The following is a 21,695-nucleotide window of genomic DNA, read 5'->3' on the forward strand; positions in this document are numbered from 1 at the left end:
GATTTGTCTTTATGCCACTTTAATTGGCCTAATAGGAAGCAATACACAACCACCATGATGCCTCTTTTCTCCTGTTCACACAGAGCGCTTCTAATTCTTCTCTGAGCTGACTTTGAGCTCAAGCATTTAATTACTCTTCATTGAGACTATGTGTGTGCATGTGTGTGTACGTGTGCGTACTTGTGCGTGTAGGTTTGAAACTGTGCGCCAGCACTTAATTACTCTGTTGCAGCATGTCAGTGAGGGTTTTTACAGTGCAGCAGAGCAGTTAACCTTGCTCTGTAGCTGCAGTAAAGCTAACGGCTGCTAACTACTTATCCACCTAAGGACCACAGTCACTAAGAATACAGTTCCAGCTACAGCTTGCTTCCTGAAATGACTAAGTGAACAAAGGGAATAAAAACTTTCTTTTTTCCCCTTTTAGTATTTTAAAAAGCATTTTCTCTGCAGGTTGCACTGTTGAACATTGTGTGACTGTGGTGCTAACCTCAGTGTATTTTTAACCCGTTGGACTTCTTCACCACATTTAGAAACTTCACTGGTCAGTAATAATGGTTAATATTAATGTGTTAAAAGACTGACACTGAAAATGACGGATAATGTACAAACTCTAATAAATAAAAATCTATTCACTATGTCAGCTGAGAGCAGAGTACTGAGGCAAACACAAATTAAACCAACAAATCCTCCAACATTTGTCTGAGTTGTTTTTTCTACTTTCTTGCTTTAGTTGTGTTTATCTTACTGCCCACTTTTATTTTTGTATGGTATGATTTGGTTTAGGCACCAATGCCACTTGGTTAGCATTTAGGCTACGTCCACTTTTTTCAGTTGTTTTCACAGAGTTGTGCATCCACAAACGGCCGAAAATGCTTACGTTCCACTACCGTGCATGCATGAAACACAAGAAGATTCGACCTGCCTCATTTAGTCTGTCGCTTATTTACTTTCCGGCTCTGTGAAACATCGCGGCAAAATGTTGAGGAAAAGCACCGAGTTGTTGCTGCGAGTGACACAAAAGTACAAAGTTGCAAAATCGAGTGAGAGTTAAAGAATTTGAAGAAAAGCCACCTGGAGCATATACAAACTGATACTAATCTTTAATAGGGCTGTCAAAATTCAGAGCAAACAAAACAACTGCTGTATAATGCCCTCCGCTATCTTAGTTTAAACTAAGATGACTAACATGCCTCATCGTTTTAGAAAGTCTGCGTTTTTGCGACGCGAGAGCACCGTTTCCAAATGTATGCGTTTTCAAGAGCGTTCTCAAAACGCTGCATTTTCCATCAGCGAAAACAGTCTCAGTGTGGACGGGTGGCAAAAACGGAGAGTGAGTGTGGACGGAGCCTTAGTGTTACCAGTGTGCTGAGTTCTGCCCCAGTAAAGTTGCAAACATCAGCACACAAGTCTTAAAGCCGAAAAACGGAGGTTTCCACTTCTTACTTTATCTGAATCCTCAAAAGGTTCTCCAAAACTTTGCAATTAGGATTTAGAGCAAGTTAGGTTGATTGATTAATCTGCAGCTGCTCCTGTTCATTTGTCGAAGTGCCTTGGGCAAAATAATGAACTTAGAGTTTCCAATGTGTAGAGGTCTGCTTTCAAAGACACCCCTGTCACTATCAATGTGTGAAAGCGTGCGTGAATGGTTAATTGAGAGCAAAACTGTAAGAGATTTATCTGTTAATTTGGAAAAGAGGTGTAAGTGCTATTTATTTGCAGTAGTACTCTAATAGTACCCCTCAAGATCCATAAACAGTAATGAAATTCCCCACTATCTTCATCAAAAATATCATAAATTCGCCATTAGCTCTCTTTTTGTATCTGTATGTATCTGTTATATGCAGCAGTGTGTGTGTTTGTGTGTTTGCCAGTGTGTTCTTGTGCTTCAGACATTGAATCTGTCATTCTTTTTTTCTATCTCATGCCCTCCGCCCTCTCAGACAGAGACTCAGTCAAGGTAAGTCCTTCCTTTCTTTATTCCCTTTGTTAAAAAAAGAAAAAAAGACATGTTTAGAGCATAGCTTCACTTCTGCTCGCTCAACTTCTCTGTGTCATTTTGTACTTTGAATTATTTATTTTTTTTGTTGATATAAAAGGATAGACAGGTTTTGATTTTTATTCATAACGCACACAAAAAGCCTGTCTGTGATGAAATCTTGATGTTGGCTTTAAGGATGTCTATGTGCACGTCTGTGTTTATGTAAAAGAGACTGTTAGAGACTGCCATCAAACTGAAAACAGTTCTGTGACATTTCCAAGATCCTAAATATTTACACATGTAGTATCTGATTTAAAACATTACTGTAAAATGATATTGTTAATATGTTCCCACAAAGCTCCGAACATGTTGGACTGGCGACATGTTCGGGGTGCATCCTGCCGCTTGCCAAATGACAGCTGGGATAGGTTCCAGCCCCCCTGCCACCCTTAATTGGATAAGTGGTTAAGAAAAAGAATGGATGGATGTTCACACAAATGTCCTATTATGAAATTTTATTTTATGCTTGTCAATGTAATTGGAAATGAAAATGACCACACTAAGGCTTAAAGAAAACATTATAAGCTTCTGATCTTATTGTCATTTTCATATTCTTCACTTGTGCTTTGTGTGTAATAAAAATATCAGATATGGGAAACTGGTAACAGCTCGGGAAGAAAAAAACAAAACAGTGTGAAAGAGAAACCCCAAGGTGAGCAGAGAAGAAAGTAGGGGGAAAAAAGCACAGTATGGTTAGTGAAGGAAGGAGGGAGCAGAAAGAGGCAGCGCAACAGATCACTGTTCTATCCAGCGCTTGTAGTAATTAGTCCCTTAAGCGCAGCGTTTTTCCCAAGGCAAACATTTGGTTTGTTGAATACTCAATGAGCAGATTAGCATTTCTTTATACCAGCAGCCTGAGCGCACACACTTTTACACAAACATGCATGAGTTTAGAAGCCTGTGCATGTGTGTGTGTGTGTTCTTTGGTGTTTTGGAGTAGGCGGAAACAGGAGGAATGCTCTAACTGGAGGTATGTTTGTTATCTCTTGCCCCCCATGTAGTTTTCTCCTCCTCCACACACACACACATGTTCAAACACACCTGGATGCACATGCACATACGCTCAGAGGTGTAGGCACCATGATGGGAGAGATTAGCAGTGTGTGTGTGTGTGAGTGTGAGGTCACAAGAACGCTTTGATAAAGATAGAGAGAGGCCAGAATGATGGATGCCTTTCATTAGTGCCCTGTGAGAACACACACACACACACACACACACACATGCAGAGCTGCTCTTTGACATGGCGGCCAACAGTCACTTCATGAAACCAATAAGCCCCTTGTCAGTGGTCTGCAGTTGCCTTGGCAACAGTCCACAGAGTACAGTGTGTGTGAATTGCATGAACATCTGTGCCTTAATGTCCTTGGCGTTAGCACCTCACACACTGATAAAGCTACGTGAATGTAAACGCTACTTGTGTGTGTGCTTATGTGTGTATAGACGCCAGTACAGGCAGTCAGTTATGCAGTTACTTTATGGTGTGTTCAAGGACTACAACTTCACAGACCTGATTATGAGTACACATTAATTGCTGGATCAGTGGTCAATGACAATTTTATTTTAATTCTGTGTTTTTAGTGTTTGTGGCTTTTTTTAAAGTCATTTCTGAAATGCCAATTCTCACAAACAGGTTTTCTTTTTTTTAATCACCTTAAGTCAAATTAGACGCGTAGAATCACATAGTAACATTGTAACCATCTTTGTCTGTCTGCGGGATTGTTTTTGTCTTCTTTTTAAAAGAAACAGGAGGAATACATTTCTAATGAGGTCGCTTTCAAGTTTAGACTGACCTTTACAGTTAATCACCTGTTGAAGTATAAATGCAGTGCAGCTTGTAGTTTGTGCGATCGCTACAGTGGTCTTCTCTTTCTATGCTTTTTGTGTTGAATTTTGTCGCTGGTAAACAAGCTGTACAGATGCAGTCTGCTTGTCTTTGTTTATGCCGGGATGCTCTTTAAAAGCTCTGCATACAATGTGCAGTCTGGCTTGCCATGCTGTGTTGGCTGCAGAATAATAAGTGACAAATTGAGCTGAGCAGAGTGAGAGAACTATTTGGGGGTTTTTACAGAAATCATTTGTGCAGAGCCCCCTGTGGTCCAGCATAGAAAAAGACATATTCGTTTATAAATTCGCAATTCTTCGATCTGTGCAAATTTGCTGATGACTTCAGAGAACAAGAACGTTCCTCGTAGTTTAAATAGTTTAAAACTGAAAGGCTGGTTTTGAATTTATAGCATAAATATGGACACTCTGTGAGGTAAATCTACCCTTAGATCTAGATAAATTGGACTTACTTGGGCAATGTGATTATCACTAAAATGTCTCTGAACAAAGAAGCTGTTTCTTTGGAGAACAATATGAGAGGATTTACACATTTACACACATTTTTCATGCTGCACATGGGGAAGTTCTGTGTTTTTGTGCATGTTAATGACACAGGATTTTCAGATAGCATGCTATTTAGTATTTTCTGTGATAAAGTTTGGCAATAATTTGATTGAACAAGTGGCTCTGTGTGTAATCTCTATAAAAACATATCTTCTTATAAATATGCAGTTTGTAAGTAAAATGTATGATTTTTGGCACCTGGAACCTTTCTGGCTTCCATCTGGTCGTCTGCTTGTAGCTCTAATCCTGAGCAGGATTTGGTTGCATCTAGTTAAACAGTCTCTGTGGAGAGCAAAAGAAAAAATACATTTGCTCAAATGCAATCTTGAAAAAGCTTAGTCTTTTTATTGCCTTTACTGTACCTAAAGTCTTGTGTGTCCACTGGCTACACCAGAAACCCCTCAAAATTGACCTGTTGCTCCCAGTGGAAGACTAGAAGCGGAAGACAGACAAAGTTAGATTTTTTGGAAAAGGTGTCAGACTCGGGTGCAGCAACTTCTCAGTGTCAGACTGCATTTGAACTGGATTTGAACTCTATTTTTATAACCCTGAGATGCACCCCAAACATCCACGCTGAACATAAATTTACAATGCCTAACAACGGCATAGTAACCTCATCCTGGACGTCCGTGCTCCTAATTACCCGAGAGACACTAGGGAGCGAGACTGTTTGTAAAGCTGAAAAATACAAAACACTCGAGGTTGCAGATATCATTATCAGGACCTGCAGAATCAATTTGAAATGGGAGGCAAATATAATTATGATGTGAATGAAAATGAATACTCTCACTCAACCACACCTCAGAGGTCCTCACGTTCATAATGCTCGTGCTGTCGGCAGCGCCTTCATTTGTCTCTGCGGCAGAATTAATTTGCTTTGATGTTTTTGAAAGAGCTAATTTGCAGGCTAATTAATCTAATCAGTCTGGAAATAGAGCGACACAGAGTCAGGGGCTCAGTTTGCCTCGTCTCACTCAAGACGAGACACACACCTGTACACACACTGACTCCTTAACACTGTTTGCACATATGGAGTACTAAAATGTAAACAGGTACAAGTGCTGCCTGAGCAGCACACTCACGCACACAGACACACACACACACAGTCAACCCCTCACTCCTCCCCCACAGAATCTTTGTCATCAACACTTGCAGCACGGCAAAGGGCAGCGGAAAGGTTACAAGCGTGAGTTAGTGGAAAGGTCGAGCTAAAGGTCCTGCTTTATTTTTCTTCTCTGTCCATCGTCTGCTGGGTAAGAAGGACCTCCCAATGAGTGAGTGAGAGAGAGAGAGAGAGAGAGAGAGAGAGAGAGAGAGATCAGCAGAGGCAGGCAGAGCTGGAGGGGAAATGTTTAACTGACCTTATTTTGATCGTTACTTCTCAAAGAAGATTAATCCTTCAGTAATGGTATTTAAAGGATGCCATATTTGATTAAGAAAGAGAGACGTCAGCCAAGCCCTCCCCGTAAAGCTGCGATGTTGTAGTCAAACTGTCAAGGCTGCAGTGCTGCTTTTGTATTGTGTGATACAGTAAAAAGGAAATTGTTTTGACAGCCAGGGGATATTTTAAAAGCGATACAGAAATCTAGCCGCGGCGTACGTTGTGTCTGCACCGCTCAGCTTTGTCTTTTTGCTCAGATTGTTGACTGACCGCATGGCTCTCAACACATTCCAAGTTTCTTCTAGCGGTAAAAGCTGCAGCGTACATATTTCCTATCAGTCTGTCCTGGGTAAGATTAGTAATTTATCTCAACTTTTTTTGCCTTTGATAATCACATCTTCTTCAGTGGAGCTTGGATGATTCTTTCTGTGTCCATTTGGTTTGGGTTTCACATCCCAGAAAATGTAACCTAATCTTTAAATGTATGTTTTTGTTGAATACAAACAAATGTAATTTTATATTAATTTTCCTTCTGTCCGGAAGTGTGTTTTGTTGCTATTAGCACAAGTTTGAGTTATATGTGTTTCTGGAATTCAATGTCAATGGAAATGAATGATTTTCTATAGCAAAAACCATTGCTCTAATAGCTATTTTCCACACATGTTTGAGCTAGAAAACGGGCCTGTTCTTATCTGATTCTGCCTGATTTCTGATTTTATTATGATTTTCCAGTGCAGGGTTTATGTACTTTACAAACAAAAAAGATCAGTTTTAATCAGCTTCAGTTAAGTAAATGGTTGTTTTTTTCTTCCAGAGCTCATCTGTCTCTCCATCAGCCAATTTTCGAACTGGAGAGAAGCATCGAAGTTCAAGCGATTATTCCTCTGACAGCAAAAAACAGAAGACAGATGATAAGGAGCTGACCTCCACACGCTATGTGAGTGAATATGCTAAAATGAATAGTTTTTGAGCTGCGGAGAAGATTTATTATCAAGCTCATTAGAAAGGATTAGGGACAGGGAGAGCTCAATTATTCAGTTCTCTTGTGATTACATGGCCCTGTACTGTCATATCTACAGTAACTACACTTTTTTGTCTAAATGAAGTAAACTGAGATTATTTGTTCTTTATTTCAGAGATGAAATTAGGAGAGATGCTAGAGACTTGTAGAAACATGGCGCACCAAAGGTCTTTGAACCAAGGATGATGCAGTTTATGGCCTGTAACTCAGTCAGATGACCCACTGGGATGCTTCTAGTGAATCCATTTTGACCAGTATATTTAACAAATGGCGTGTAGCCTGTGAGCTAGTTCAGGCAGGCAAGTCACATGCTGTACACATGGAACACCCCTCACTCACATCATGTTATATACCAACCATACCTGTTTCAAACCTTACCACCCCACAAATGCCACCTTTAGCCGCTTTGTTAGGTACAACTGCTCAGCTGCATGTTAATTCAAATATCTGATCTGACCAATTACAAGTCAGTAACATGCAGACATGGTCAAGATGACCCGCTGAAGTCTAAACCGGGCATGTTTGCTTGTCTTATGAGTCGCAACATTTGAATGGCAGGGTCAGAATATGGCACCAATGATGTGAAAGCACTGACCCATTCCACCTTGTATTAATGGTTCAGGCTGCTGTTAGTGTAATGGTATGTGGTTAATATTTTCTTGGCAAACTCTGCCCCTCAGTAGCAAATAGGCATTGTTTAACCCTCTAAAGCCTAACCTGTCACTGGTGTTAGACAGGTAACAGTTGCTTTCTAAAAGCAAGGACTATGCGCTTTTCAGTGATATTAGGGTCATTACGGTAATCCCACGCGTCGCAGCACCATTGAAGTTTGGTTGAAACGAGACAGAGTGAGTGGTTTGATGGTGCTCTACAGAAAACAGACATCTTATCAGGGATTTGGGTTCATTTTATTGCTTTGTTTTTCCTGTTTTCTGTGTTATTTGTGGCGCCCCGCATGGGATTACTGTAAAGCACAGAGTTGCTGCTTTCAGCAACCACTGGAATTTTCTGATTGGTTCAAGAGTTACGGTAGTTTGATCTAAAAGTTTGATGCCCCCATTGGTTTTAATGGGTTAAACAGCTTACCTTGGTATTGTTGTTGACCGTGTCTATCCATTTATGACTAGAGTGTACCCATCCTCTCGCTGCTTCCAGTAGGATAATATACCATGCCACAAAGCTCAGATCAAAGTGTTTTCTTCATGACAGTGAGTTCACTGTAATCAAATGGCCATTTGACGTGGTGGAGATTCACATCATGGACGTACAGCTAACAACTGTTTGTTGCTATCATGTCAACATTGACCCAAATCTCTGAGGAATATTTTTAGCACCTTTTTGAGTCTATTTCATGAACCATTACATCAGTTCTGAAGGCAGAAGAGTCCAACCCAGTATTAGCAATGTGTACCTAATGATGCCCATCAGCAAATATAACACATGTGGGGTGTGGCCTCAGACTTCTTCTGCTAAAATATATTATTACACTATTTTATGGTCTTCTCTCACAATGAGGGAACTACTTGCTTGTACATGAATTTGTTATTAGGTGTTGAGTTCAATAAACTGATTCTGATTTGTGTTCATATAATAAAAACATTTAAATAAATGTAAAAAAAAAAGTGGACACAGACATGAGCACACACACTTTTCAACAAAGAATAATTTGCTTGTTGCCTATTCTCAAATCTACATTCTGGGAGGTCTATTTTATTTACCTTTGTATGGTCCTTGTTTGTGTTTGACCCAGGAAAGTGATGGAGAAAAGAGTGATGACAACTTGGTTGTCGACGTCTCCAACGAGGTACAAAATATTACCTGCACACTACCAGTCTACCATCCAGCGTGTTACCTGTTGAGAAAATGTGAATTGTTTCGGTTTAATGCTTACAGGATCCAGTGTCTCCCCGAGGAAGTCCTGCACACTCTCCTCGGGAGAATGGGTTGGACAAAAGTCGCCTGTTGAAGAAAGACCCACCACTGAGCCCTTCCTCAATTGCTTCTTCCAGCAGCACACCTTCCTCCAAGTCTAAAGATATTAATATGGTGAGTCATTTGTGTAGCCTCCTTTTCATTTAATTTCTTTCAAGAAACCCTCTAAATAAAGGGTTAAACAATGCTTATTTGCTTCTGTAAAAATGATCAAATAGTAAATCTGGCAAACTGTAAACCACATGAAAGATGTAAGATAAAATCCAAGAGATAAAGGACACTATTCGACATTTTTATAGAATATCAATTTAATGAGTCTTAGAATAAACTGACGCATGAATGCTCCTGCACTGTTATTATATTTGGAAAAAAAAGCATAAAGATTTATTTCCATGTCTTTCACCTCTGAAACCCTTCTGTATGTAGAAATCTTTCTTTTTTAATTTTTCTGGTAGAATGAGAAGTCAACAACTCCCGTGTCCAAGTCCAGCACTCCCACATCCCGCTCTGAAGCCCCCACACCCAGCAGTGCCTCCACCACAGGCCTGAGGTCTGCACCCAGTAAATCATCAGGAGTTGAGGCACTGAGTAAGTGTTGCAAGCATAACATAAAACATCTCTGCCTGCATCTGTCAGATATGACTCAGTGCAAATACATAAGTATATGTTTTTGAAAACTTAAAAAAAAGCCTATTACCATAGACTAGCTTAACAAAAAACTCTGTATTTAAGACTAAACCTTTGCTTTAAAGCAAAAAAATAACCTTTGTACACCACAGTTGAAAAAGATAGATGTTTGCGTCACAATCTGGCTGTCTTGTTTTGTAGCTCCTGGTCTTCGCACACCCCTGGCAGTGCCCTGCTCGTACCCTGGCCCATTCGGAATGGTTCCTCACCCTGGTATGAATGGAGAGCTGAGTGGAACAGGAGCAGCCTACACTGGCTTGCATAACATTTCCCCACAGATGAGTGCAGTGGCCGCGGCCGCTGTGGCAGCCTACGGACGCACACAAGTGGTACCTGAACACTCACAGATGCATGCAGACAGCAGACGTAAACATTAGCTACCTATTCTGTCAGTGTTAAAAATGTACTTTAAAGACAAAAATGATTTAGTGGAAAACAACTAATATTGTGATGTTTGGGGATTCTAATAATTAGTCAATTTTTTGCAAGTTATTCTATTTAGGTGCGTTTTTACGACTGTATTTTCAACCGTTTATGTCAGGTGTGAAATGAGAAACTGTCCTAAAATGGTAACCATGTATGAACAAATATTCTCTGTGTGATGACAATCTTTCACCAGGTAGCAGGTAAACAGAGTACCGTTAACTACCATCCCCACTGAAACTATGCAAGCGTTTTTGAGAGATTAAAAACTAAACTGAATTAGAATAAAAGCTAAAAATGGTGGTCTCACCAGGATTTTATTATTATTTTTCAGTTGACTGTTGCTTAAATCTGCTTTGAAATGCTGGCATGTATCTTGTACCAAAAATTTTGATTGGAAATTTACTTCAAGGTAATTTAGGAGTACAACTTCATTCAAAAAAAATGCATTTAGTATTTCAACTTTTAATTAGTTTTAAGATTAATCCCAATGGTATGCTTATGTTCAATTAGTAGGAAAATGCTTAAAAATATTGTGCAAAAAAAGAAATGAAAACTGTTCATGGCGATGGTTGAGGAGGTTGAAGCAGGGCAACATGTGGTATTTACTCAACTAATGAGTTGATGAGCAAAGCAAAACCTGCAGCTAAGGAGTGTGGACAAGGTAGAGCATAAAGACTGAACTGTTTCTGACGTTATTATAACCACATATCATGATTCACAAAAAAAAAGTAATCGCAGCCATTGAAAAATCTCCTGCCTCTAGAGCACACTTACCAGGATTTTCCAATAATGCAAGAACAGGCGAGGGCACTTGTTTCTAATTTGACATGCTATTTATAAAAAAAGTCCTTCTCTTAATTAATTTTAATCCTCCTGTTAATTCAAAACACCTTGATGTCTGGCAATTAATTCCTACTGGGTATCTGTAATGACCCAACATAAACAGTGGGAAAATCACTTAGGTTAAGTCTAGACTTTTCTGAGAGAGAAAATAATTTCCACATCAGAGTGTTTTTTAAAAACACCTACTTGCGCTTGGTTTCTGCTTGAGTCATAGCTGGGATTAAAACTGATCGTTTGTTAATTTTATAAATGAGGTCGCTGGATGTAAAAACACACTTCCTTTCCTGTCACGTCACTATAAATGCCTTCCTGCCCTGCACACCTGACTTCATTCGAGTCTTCTATTTGTTTAAGCATTTTTGTATATTTTAAAAACGTCTCACTCTTGTGTTCTTTAGGTAGGATTTGATCCTCACCACCACATACGTGTTCCTGGACTTCCTCCTAACCTGTCGGGCATTCCTGGTGGAAAACCGTAAGTCTTTTTTAGTCTTTCTTAAATGGCATAATCATACTGAGAAAGTTCACAGAAACACACATATATTCCCCTCTGCTTATGTTTTCTTACTTTTCTCTCATCACCCTTTATCACCTCACACGACCCTTTTATTTTGCTTCAGAGCTTATTCCTTTCATGTGAGCGCTGACGGACAAATGCAGCCTGTGCCTTTTCCTCCGGATGCACTGATCGGCCCTGGTATCCCGCGCCATGCTAGACAGATCAATACTCTCACCCACGGGGAGGTGGTGTGTGCCGTTACCATCAGTAACCCTACACGTCACGTTTATACCGGCGGCAAGGGCTGTGTCAAGGTGTGGGATATCAGTCACCCGGGCAACAAGACCCCTGTTTCCCAGCTGGACTGCCTTGTGAGTTCAACACATTGGTCCTCATGTAACATACTTTTAGAATACCACTTTTACAGCCACTAGTTGCTTGCATGTATACATTTCAATGACAGTTCTTTTTTGGCACATCAGAACAGGGATAACTATATTCGATCCTGTCGGCTACTTCCTGATGGACGAACTCTTATCGTTGGGGGAGAAGCGAGTACTTTATCAATCTGGGATTTGGCTACACCGACTCCTCGGATCAAAGCGGAATTAACTTCGTCTGCACCTGCATGTTATGCTCTGGCCATCAGCCCGGATTCCAAAGTCTGCTTTTCCTGCTGCTCTGATGGAAACATTGCCGTCTGGGATCTTAACAACCAGACTCTGGTTAGGTAAAGAACTGGGGAATGTAATTTAAGGTTATTGAATTATGCTGAAAGAAAAAAAAAAGAGAAAAAAAAAGAACCTGCTATTAAACCAAAACAGCATCACATGTTGGCTACCCATTAGTTTAGTCAAGATGCTGATCTGGTTGATGTCAAGCCAACTTGAAAGAAAAACAGTATTGTTAGTTATGGGTTTGTCTGTTTCTCTGCAGGCAGTTCCAGGGCCACACAGATGGAGCCAGCTGCATAGACATTTCTAATGATGGGACCAAGCTTTGGACCGGAGGTCTGGATAACACTGTCCGGTCCTGGGACCTGAGAGAGGGACGCCAGCTGCAACAGCACGACTTCACCTCTCAGGTACACATTTATACACGTACTGCATCACGTGACTATTGGGAGCGATCATAATGAAGCAGTGTGGAATTTGTTCCACTCCTCCGGCAGCTTTCAGGTGTGTGTTCAGGGTTCAGAAATTTGGGTTTTGCACGGACGTCTATTATTATTTGGTGGTAAAATGTCACAGATGAAAATTGTGCACCCCAGGACAAGTCACTGCCATTTGCAGTTTGTGTGATTACTGTCTCGGGTTTTGATTTATTGCAGTCATTTACAAGCTCAGTTCAGAACATTTAACCCACACTAAAAGCCCGGCTGAGCCCTGTCCTCAAATACTTTTAACACTAATAATATGTGCCAGGTAGAATTTAGTTTTTTCCCCCTTGTGAGTAGAAAAGCAGCAATAATAGACCATTACTGCAATTTTCCTGAATAGAGCCATTTCAGTGTGCACATGAGGAGGTGAGTGTGCAGTAAAGAGAGCTCAGAGAGGACAGTCATGGCTGATAGAGTTCTTAGGCTTTCCAGTAATGTCAGGTCTAGCCCCACTCCCCCCTGCTACAGCTTGAGCAAATCTGGAACCATTTGACAGAGAAAAGAAGTAATGGTTTACCAGTTTTTACAGCTATCAGTTGTATCCTGTGCATGCATTTTGCTCTTCCACGGTGTAAAAAAGGGATTTTTAAAAAACAATGAGGACTTAACTATTCATCTACCTCTTTGTAATGTAAAAGGTTGAGGTATAGGACTATGACATATTTTTGGAACATCCATCTGTGCCCACCTCCAATAGACAGATGCATACCTTACCCTAATATAAGAGATATACTGAGTATTATTTACACAGAATATAGGGAGACATAGCTGTCATTAAAATGGGTATGTTGGTGTTGGCTGCAGATCTTCTCACTGGGATACTGTCCAACGGGAGAGTGGCTGGCAGTTGGGATGGAGAACAGTAATGTGGAGGTGTTGCATGTCACCAAACCTGACAAATACCAGCTCCACCTGCATGAAAGCTGTGTGCTGTCACTCAGATTTGCGCACTGTGGTAAGCATAAACAACTTTATTGAGATGATTCTGTTGTCACCAGTATTTTGCAACATGAAATGAATATATGTGCCAGGTCTTGAGATGTTAACGATGAGATAATGGTTTAGCACCTGAGCGAGCAAATTAACCTTCACTTAAATAATTTACTTTGGCTTTTAAAGATTTAAAGCGTTTTTCGTTGCCGTAGACTAATGCAGTTGTCGATCCTCTGCAGGGAAGTGGTTTGTAAGTACAGGAAAAGACAATCTGCTAAATGCATGGAGAACCCCATATGGAGCCAGCATATTCCAGGTAAGTGGGCAAGAACACAACCATGGATGAAAGGCAACTGAGAGGCCAAGTGCAGCACAGCGTAATAGCCAAGAGTTATGGATTTTAGAGAAATAACCCAGGTAGAGATATCAAACACCGCTTTTGCTCACTGATTGTAAAGTTTAGCTATCAGGGTTCTATATAGAGGACCCAAGAGTATGACACAAAAGACAGATGGTAAAAAGCAAAAGATGAGCTTTAGTCACACAAGGAGATTCAAGGTTATAAAAAAACAAGCACAAGGAGCAGCTGATGCAGAATCCTGGGCACTTACCGTTATTTCTAAAAAAAAAGACATACATTGGGACTAATCTGGTGCAAAACGGAATTGAGCAGCAGAACACCAAAGAGCTAAAGCGCTAGGTAATGTGAGACTGGGAGTAGCCTGCTGATGGGGCTGATTAGATGAATGAAAACATATGAGAGGAACAGGTGATGCAGCAGGTGGGAAAGTGAAGCAGGTGAGAATCAATTATGGGAATGAATAAACTGGACTGAATGAATTACTAGATTAAAAACAAAAAACACGCAAGTGGGGGTGTTATTTCTTATTTTTAATAAAGAAAAATAAGAACTCTTAACAAGTCATTCTTGGGTATTCCTTGGATGAAATTACTTTCCTAATGAAAATACAACAGTCTGTATGACTGAACTTTTGCAGCTATTGTGAATTCAACAACCTTCTGTGTCTTTACAATAACAAGAAAGTCGTGTGTCTGCGTAGCCTTCATCTTTCTCACCCTTTTTATACATTTTCTTGCATCTTTTATTCCCCCGACAGTCAAAAGAATCATCCTCTGTGCTGAGCTGTGACATCTCCATTGATGATAAGTACATTGTGACGGGATCAGGAGATAAGAAGGCAACTGTCTATGAGGTCATCTACTAATAGCTGTGCTTGTTAAACAAGAAGGCCATCCTTCCATCCAACCGTGAGGTCTCCTTCATCTGTGTACATTTTTTTATGTGTATAGGATAAACCTAAAAGGAACAAACCAAACATTTTCTTGGACCATGACTTCCTGACCTTCTGGCTAGTCGAGGATCAAAACCAACAAGCGGACCCAAGCACAGATCTTTTTTTTTTCCTTTTAAGTGACTTTGTGTTATTGTGAGGATGAGTGAATGCTGTTGGGCTGTTAACATTCCTTTATGTTACTTTTCACTTAAGCCTCTTATATCATTTTTCTTTTTTCAGTGTGTAGACTGTAAAACAAGCATGACTGTTCACATACATACTAATCTGCCTGTGTACTTTATACATACATGGAGGCTAAAATGTATGCAAACTAGGTGGCAGATCAGAGCCGTAGTGCTTCTGGGCTACTCTGGAATATCAACAGCCAACCTGCACACAACTAATGCTGATGGTGTAAATAAAGGGGCAACAATTTGGTTACTTTTTTGCCATTTATATTGCCATGTGTTTTGAGTCTGCAGCTGAGCTTTCTTCCCATTTTGACATCCCCTCATTATTTCTGTGCTTAACTGCATCCTGCAGATGTGTCGCCTTAATTGTGACGATGGCACATTCATCCAAAGGGTGCAGGACACACAAAAATATAGCACTTGTGCACATGTGAATGGGTTTTTCAAGCAAATATATCAGAGGCTCCGTTTTTTAAATGGTATCGAAATGTGAGACAGTATATTCATCTTTAATTGGTTAGTTATGGCTTGAATTCATGTACAGTGTGTTATTTCAACACACTGATTTTTCCTTCTTTGGGCTATGAATATATACACCTTTTTATTTTTATTTTAAATAACAGTAAGAAAAAGCTTCCACCTGTGAAAAACATCAACAAATTTCATAACAATCTATCTAAAAAGGTTGTGTCAGACCCGCTTAAAATAGTATTGTCCATCAAGAATTAGTTTAGAATAGTTTCTTATTAAACATGTTCATATATTCAGTTTTTTTTAGAGATAAGATCAATAAGACTTTCTGAATGCTAGATGCAGCCAGGAGGACTTAAGCCTGGCTCAGATTAGTATGGATACTCAACTATGCCTACTACAAGATATCTGGTCATTGCTGTGAGATTTTCAGGCAACAAGGATTTACACCTAAAAATATCTGATAAAGGAACACTGCATATGAATATGCAAAATTTGGAGACAAGGGATGATATTTCAGGTACCACAAGCTTTCCGGTTACCATGTGTAGTTAGAATTGATCTATTACTCTGAGGAGACACTGGTTGCATATACATAAAAGTATCCTATTAAATACAATTTAGAAACTACTAACTGTAGTCTAATGAGATAATGATCATGGTTTTTGTTTTCATTGTATTTATTAGCTTCATTTGTAATTAATGGCTATACTGGATGGTCCAAACTGTTGGCTATTGTTCCATCAGGTGATAAATGAAAGGGTTCCTAGACTAACAGAGTGTAGTGCTGATCTTCTAATCCATTCATTCCCAAACTTAAAAATGTTGCCAAACGATTTGAAATCTTAAAATTTTGTGCGACCAGCCAAAAACAATAATCACAGCTCTCATCAACACATTTTCCCAACAACGATAAGTTAGAAAATACACAAAACAGGTAGAACAAGCCAGTAACTTAATTCATCAGCTTGACTTTATGAGTATATATATGAGTTCTGGTTATGTTTTAAAATGTAAATATATAAACATAAAATATGATCATAAATACTGTTTGGGGGCGTTTGATTTAGGGCAGGCAAGCCCTTTCAAGACCCAATTGAAATACCTTTGAAGGCCACAAGGAGGCAGCCACAAACGCTTTGGGAAATCACAGCTCTGATCAAAATCTTTGCCAAAAAAAAAGAAAAAGAAGAACTGTTCCTTTAAATACCGTTGTTTGTTTACCTACAGCATCATTTTCTACCTGTGTTCCTGAATTTGTTCTTGTAGTTCAGCTTCTGAGTGAAGTAAGAGCTGTTTGTGTGTGCGCGGGTGTGTGTGTGTTGTATTTATTTCTGTATTTTCGACTCTGTGGGCACTGAACAAACTAACAGAATTGCCCTCAATGCCCTCTCTACTGACTGACTTTTGCACTGTCTCTGTCCCTTAGCTCGGACTTCTCTGGATGCTCGCTGGCTTCCTACTGATAGATTTCAGTAAAACAGATTTATTGGTGTTTGGAGGTCAGTCACTCCAGCCTGGATTTTCTGTTAAAACCTTTGGGAAAAACAAGTGGTCAGCGATGTGGTCTTGATTTGTCTTGGATTTACGTCTGTTGGCTTGTAAAAATAACACAGTGCCTTTACGCTATACTTCTGCCCTCCTTTTGTCCTGCTGCGTTCAGTTACATACGCAGAACTGAAATGTGTCTCCTCTGTTGGAAGTGTTTTTGAGTGTCTTGGAACATTTAAGGATCCTTTTTAATTACAAGGATCATTTATCAACAGTACTGCTGAAATGATCACAAATTTCCAGAACCAAACTTTATTTCAAACACTTGGAACACACTATTGACCAGTGGAGTTAACCAGAAAAAATAACTATTGGAGTTAAAAAGTGTTTATTCTTTGATATTTGTTGCTGTTTTTAAGCTTTAAAAACTTGTTTGTTGCTTGTAATTCATTTGTGTTATTACATAGTTATAACATCAGTCCCACATCACATTAATCTACAGGAATGTAAACACAACACAATAAGTTACTAGCACAGATTTATGTCACCAAGATTCTAACCTATAATCATCCAATCAGGATGGATGCCAGCTTATCCTAAACAGGCATTTTAAACTTTCTTACTAAACCGAACTATCAGGAGGCATATGTTAAACAGTAATAATTTTAAATTGAGTGCCTAAACCCAATCTCTTGGTTTAGCTACTGCCAGTAACTTTTGTTAGGTTAGTTTAGTTTGATATGAGATTTTTAGTACTTTGGAGTAATTTGGCAACAAGAAAGACTGATATAGACTTGCTTTGTGGATGTACTAGTAGTGCCTGTCAGAATGAATTTGAAGACTATGAATGAAACTGTTCTTATATTACTCAGATCCATCCTGTACTATTGCTGAATTCATCTATTTCCTTTTGAGGTAAATGACATGTTGCCAGCAATGTATTTCTGTAACTCATTGTTTACGCTTTTTGCTCTCATTTCATGAAATGGGAGGGGGGAAAAAAAGAAATGTGACCACATTTTTTTAACTACTGTAAATGACTGCTTTACTTTGAAAATTGATAAAGCACTCATGCTTAGTGTTAACCTGCCTGAGATCTACCTACCTATCTTATTTTAATAAGGTCTTGATTAGGGATGTACTGATATATCGGCAGATTGTTTTAGGAAAAGAAAAGTTTAAATTAAATACATTATATAGAAGCATGTTGGCTATGTGGCAGATTGAAAGAAAGCCTTGTAATAAATGCACTGATCTGAATACAAAAAGACATTTTACAGTATGGTATGTTGAGCTGACTGGATTTCATACAGGAGAGACTGTATTGAAAATAATTTACTGTTATGGCTGTTTTTTGTTTGTTTTTTTACACAGACACTGTACATTTCGAAGGTGGTTATAAATATGTTTTTTCACATTCCTGTTTGCTAAATTCAGCTATGCTTTCTGATCAAAATGACGATTCATTCACTTTGCTGTCTTGAGTGCTCTTTTGCGCTTTCTGCTCTTGAATGAATAAAATCTGGTGTCACCTCCTTGTACTATCTTCAGTCTTCATCTAGATAAAACATTAAAAAGGAAAAAAAAGGAAATGCTCTTTGGTTGTAGTCGCTGTCATGTCAAGAGTCAAATCTGAATGTTACTCATCTTATCTGACTGCTACATGTTAGAAGGCTAACAAGATCTGGCACAGAAATGTTGTTAAACAGTAATGATGTGTAGAGCATTTAGCTTGACTGGCTATAACTTTACTGTAAACATGTAATTATTCGAGCTTACAGCAGAAATTTCCTGTTACTAGTTGAGCTTTTTTCATTCGATACAAAATGCCTTTGCTCTCTTTTTTCTAGTCTGTGCTTGAATTTATTAAATTACTGTGTGGACTGTTTTGTCTGAGCGTCTTTTACTGTTTAAGCTAGAAGTCTGTAGGACTTGTGTATCGTTTAGGTTCTATTTTATTACCAGATAACATAGTTAATTGCAATTAAATTCCCCCCCAAAAAACACATTGTAGTTGCACTGGAAAAGCATCAGAGAAAGTGTAAGATTTATTGCTACATATTGCAGCAAACGTATTAGTGACAAGGATCTGAGAGATTTGGGTTTCTTCTGCCAATCAAGCAAGGGATCTTTCACTTGTTAGGTGAATGTCTATGGAGCTGCTATATTTAACGTATTAGGGACTATGTGAAATATAACAATAAGTAGATTTTCCCTACAATACCTGTGTTGGTGGCACCTTGCACTTTTGTATTGCACTCAGTCTAAAAATATTTTTTTAGATAAAGCAACCTACAATAAGAAAATGTTGTAATTAGTTATACTTGTTAATACTAATGGGCATTAGTATTCCTCACCCCTAACTGTAACTATTCAGTGCAAATGTGAAACCCAGCCACCGCTTGTCTATACATATGCAATGCTGGGATAACTATTTGAGTTAAATTACTAACCCTAACCTGGAATGTCAATCAAGAAATACTGGTCTGCACTATTGTACTGTTTTTTTCTGGTGAAAAATAAACAGTCAGGGAATTCCAGATGAGTGAACATCCTGTGTATTACTTTTGGTTCTCTAAATTGTTCTGATGGATGGACTGAGACTGGAGGACAGTCATTAAAATAGTTTTGGGGTTTCTTCATTTAAAATTGCAAATGTCCAATGTAGACATAATTTTTGTCCATAAATCTATTTCCTTCCATTTATCCAATTCAGGGTTGTGGTTTGAGCCTGTCCCAGCTGTTACTGGGCAACAGGCAAGGTACACCATAGATATATCTTTTAAAAGAATTAGTTGTGTAATGCACTGAGAAAGGTGCGATGTGGGATATACCCAAAGAAAGTGCACTCAAATTGTCAGTTTTGTTGAGTAGATTACATGGGATTGTTTTTATGACATGCAGGTCAATCACTTGTGTCTCATTTTAAACTGAAAATCTAAGCTGCAGTTTGCAGATTGTCTTTTGTTTAACTGATTTAACATTAAATCTACTAAAACAACCTTCCATATATTCCCATCTTTACATTTTGAAACCTGCTTCAGAATCCTCTTTGCACCGAACTGATAGAATTTAATTGAAAAAACTGGTCAAATAAAGTATCCAGTGTGTCCACTGTTGCTTAGAAATCCCACATATTCACTGATTTCAAAGTATTCCTAGGACACAACCATCTATGTTCATTTTAAAGTATACTGTGTGCCCAAAAAATATATTTTACCAGAAAAGATCCCGATTTTGACTGGAGTGTGTAGCAGGCCTTCTCTACATCCATATTAAATGAGCTGCGAGAAACAAGGGTTTCGAGTGTTTTAGTGTGGCATTTTAGTGCAAACTGACAGGTCAGCGTCTCACTCTAACCTCCCATTGTGAACGTGCTGTGTTCACACAGTGCACAGCACTGGACTGCTAAAGTGGATTAAGTGATCTAAGTGAGGGCTGTGGAGGAGGACGCTCCACCATTACAGTGAATGATACTCCTGTTACAGCTCTCCAACCAGTACTTCACACAGCCAAAAGTGGGAGAGAAGGAGGAAAGGTGGGGATGCAACGTGGGAATGAGCCACCCTACTTCAACATTTTATATTAAGAGCACTTGCAGCATGCAAATTGCCCACTTTCCTGACAGACACAGAAGCTGGATTAAACAAACAGGCCACACAATAGCAACATGGTGTTAGTGTCCACGTGGTGAATCACACTGTTGCTAGATATGGCTCATAAAGCAAGATATACTTTGTAACAAAACTGCATATTTCGATATCTAAAATAGGTATGTTTGTGACCACAGATTTACATTTATTCTCCTTCCAAAAACCGTTAGGATTCCAATAATCCGGGGTAGGCTAAAGGACGGGGCTGACTTTGATCAAGCGAAGGGCCACACACGGGATAACAAAACTGTGGTTACAGGTTTTAGTCTAAATTTTACTAACATAAAAGTAAAATCTGTCTAAATTATATGTTAACATTTAATTTATCACACGTCTTTAAAGTGATATCAGTGATATCACTGCAACCGAGTTAACAAGCTGTGCAGACTCACTGTAGTCATTCACCTCGATTCTGTTTCCAGCCCTTGCACCATATTTGCCCATGTGTGTCATAGTCTGTAGGCATAATGTTCGCAGAGTACCACTTAACAGAATCATTGCAATACTCTGCTGACTTCGCACTGTCAGAATTGCTTTAATCAACTCACTGTTTTACAGCTCTGGCAGTACACTCTCGAAAATCTAGAGGATTATAGTAGCCGAGTGAATATTTACTGCAGTTCCAAACAAAGACTGTGAGGGTGTCCTTCAGGACACAGTTCACTAGAAACACTGTGCAAAAGCTCTGCGATCTACTTAGGAAAAGGGATTCTTTAAGCTAGCATCAGATAATGATGTTTAGCAGGATTAGCATTTTAGCTTTGCATGCTAAAGTTGGAGTTTTTAAACTGAAAGTATGTTGATGCTAATAAATTTTGCATATACTTTGTCGGAAACAAAGTTACTGAACATTTATTTTGTAAATTAATCCCACAGTGATAAATAAAATGAAACTTAAAATTTGAGAAAATTTAAAATTTCTTCTGAGTGTAACAGGCAAGTTCTTAGTTTAGTGACAGTACAGCCAACTGTAGCAACAGTTTCCTGAAAATGAAAAGTTATGGGAGAAATTATATCTCAGTCGGGATCAATCTATTACCAGACAAATTCAGAGTTCTTCTCTGTAAAAACAAAGGACATCAAATGACTTTGCCAAAACCCCACCGAAATGAAACTGTAGATAGATATCAAATAGATAACTGACATTAGCTCAAGATATAAACAAGGTATAAACATATATGCAGACAGATATGACAATAAATGACCCATAAAATAAACTTAAACCATACTAAATCAACTACAATGTCAGCTTTAAGAATTACTCTATGGTTTATTCATTCATATTCA

At 38.9% G+C, this 21,695-nt stretch overlaps 1 protein-coding gene across 2 annotated transcripts in view; it reads left to right on the top strand.

Annotated features, from left to right (window-relative positions):
• The window catches only part of LOC147317755 (transducin-like enhancer protein 4), a 44,452-nt gene extending 25,813 nt beyond the window's left edge, over nucleotides 1-18,639 (top strand). Inside the window, exons 8-21 of one of the 2 annotated variants that reach the window (XM_086315057.1) lie at nucleotides 1,941-1,957; nucleotides 6,622-6,744; nucleotides 8,579-8,632; nucleotides 8,722-8,874; nucleotides 9,216-9,348; nucleotides 9,589-9,776; nucleotides 11,115-11,191; nucleotides 11,337-11,586; nucleotides 11,698-11,945; nucleotides 12,152-12,299; nucleotides 13,179-13,329; nucleotides 13,547-13,623; nucleotides 14,426-14,521; nucleotides 14,619-18,639. In XM_086315057.1, coding sequence (XP_086171183.1) covers nucleotides 1,941-1,957; nucleotides 6,622-6,744; nucleotides 8,579-8,632; nucleotides 8,722-8,874; nucleotides 9,216-9,348; nucleotides 9,589-9,776; nucleotides 11,115-11,191; nucleotides 11,337-11,586; nucleotides 11,698-11,945; nucleotides 12,152-12,299; nucleotides 13,179-13,329; nucleotides 13,547-13,623; nucleotides 14,426-14,521; nucleotides 14,619-14,759 — 1,856 coding nt within the window. In that variant the 3' untranslated portion in view covers nucleotides 14,760-18,639. Of the gene's footprint in view, nucleotides 1-1,940; nucleotides 1,958-6,621; nucleotides 6,745-8,578; nucleotides 8,633-8,721; nucleotides 8,875-9,215; nucleotides 9,349-9,588; nucleotides 9,777-11,114; nucleotides 11,192-11,336; nucleotides 11,587-11,697; nucleotides 11,946-12,151; nucleotides 12,300-13,178; nucleotides 13,330-13,546; nucleotides 13,624-14,425 lie in introns of both variants that reach the window. The other variant, XM_086315058.1, reaches the window with a different exon arrangement.
• The last annotated feature ends 3,056 nt before the right edge of the window (nucleotides 18,640-21,695 follow it).

This window comes from Aulonocara sp. 'chitande type north' Nkhata Bay, linkage group LG12 (assembly GCF_057382095.1).
Source record: "Aulonocara sp. 'chitande type north' Nkhata Bay isolate Kocher_YH1m ecotype deep benthic linkage group LG12, A_spYH_male_GT1.1, whole genome shotgun sequence".
In the NCBI taxonomy this organism is placed as follows: Eukaryota; Metazoa; Chordata; class Actinopteri; order Cichliformes; family Cichlidae; genus Aulonocara; species Aulonocara sp. 'chitande type north' Nkhata Bay.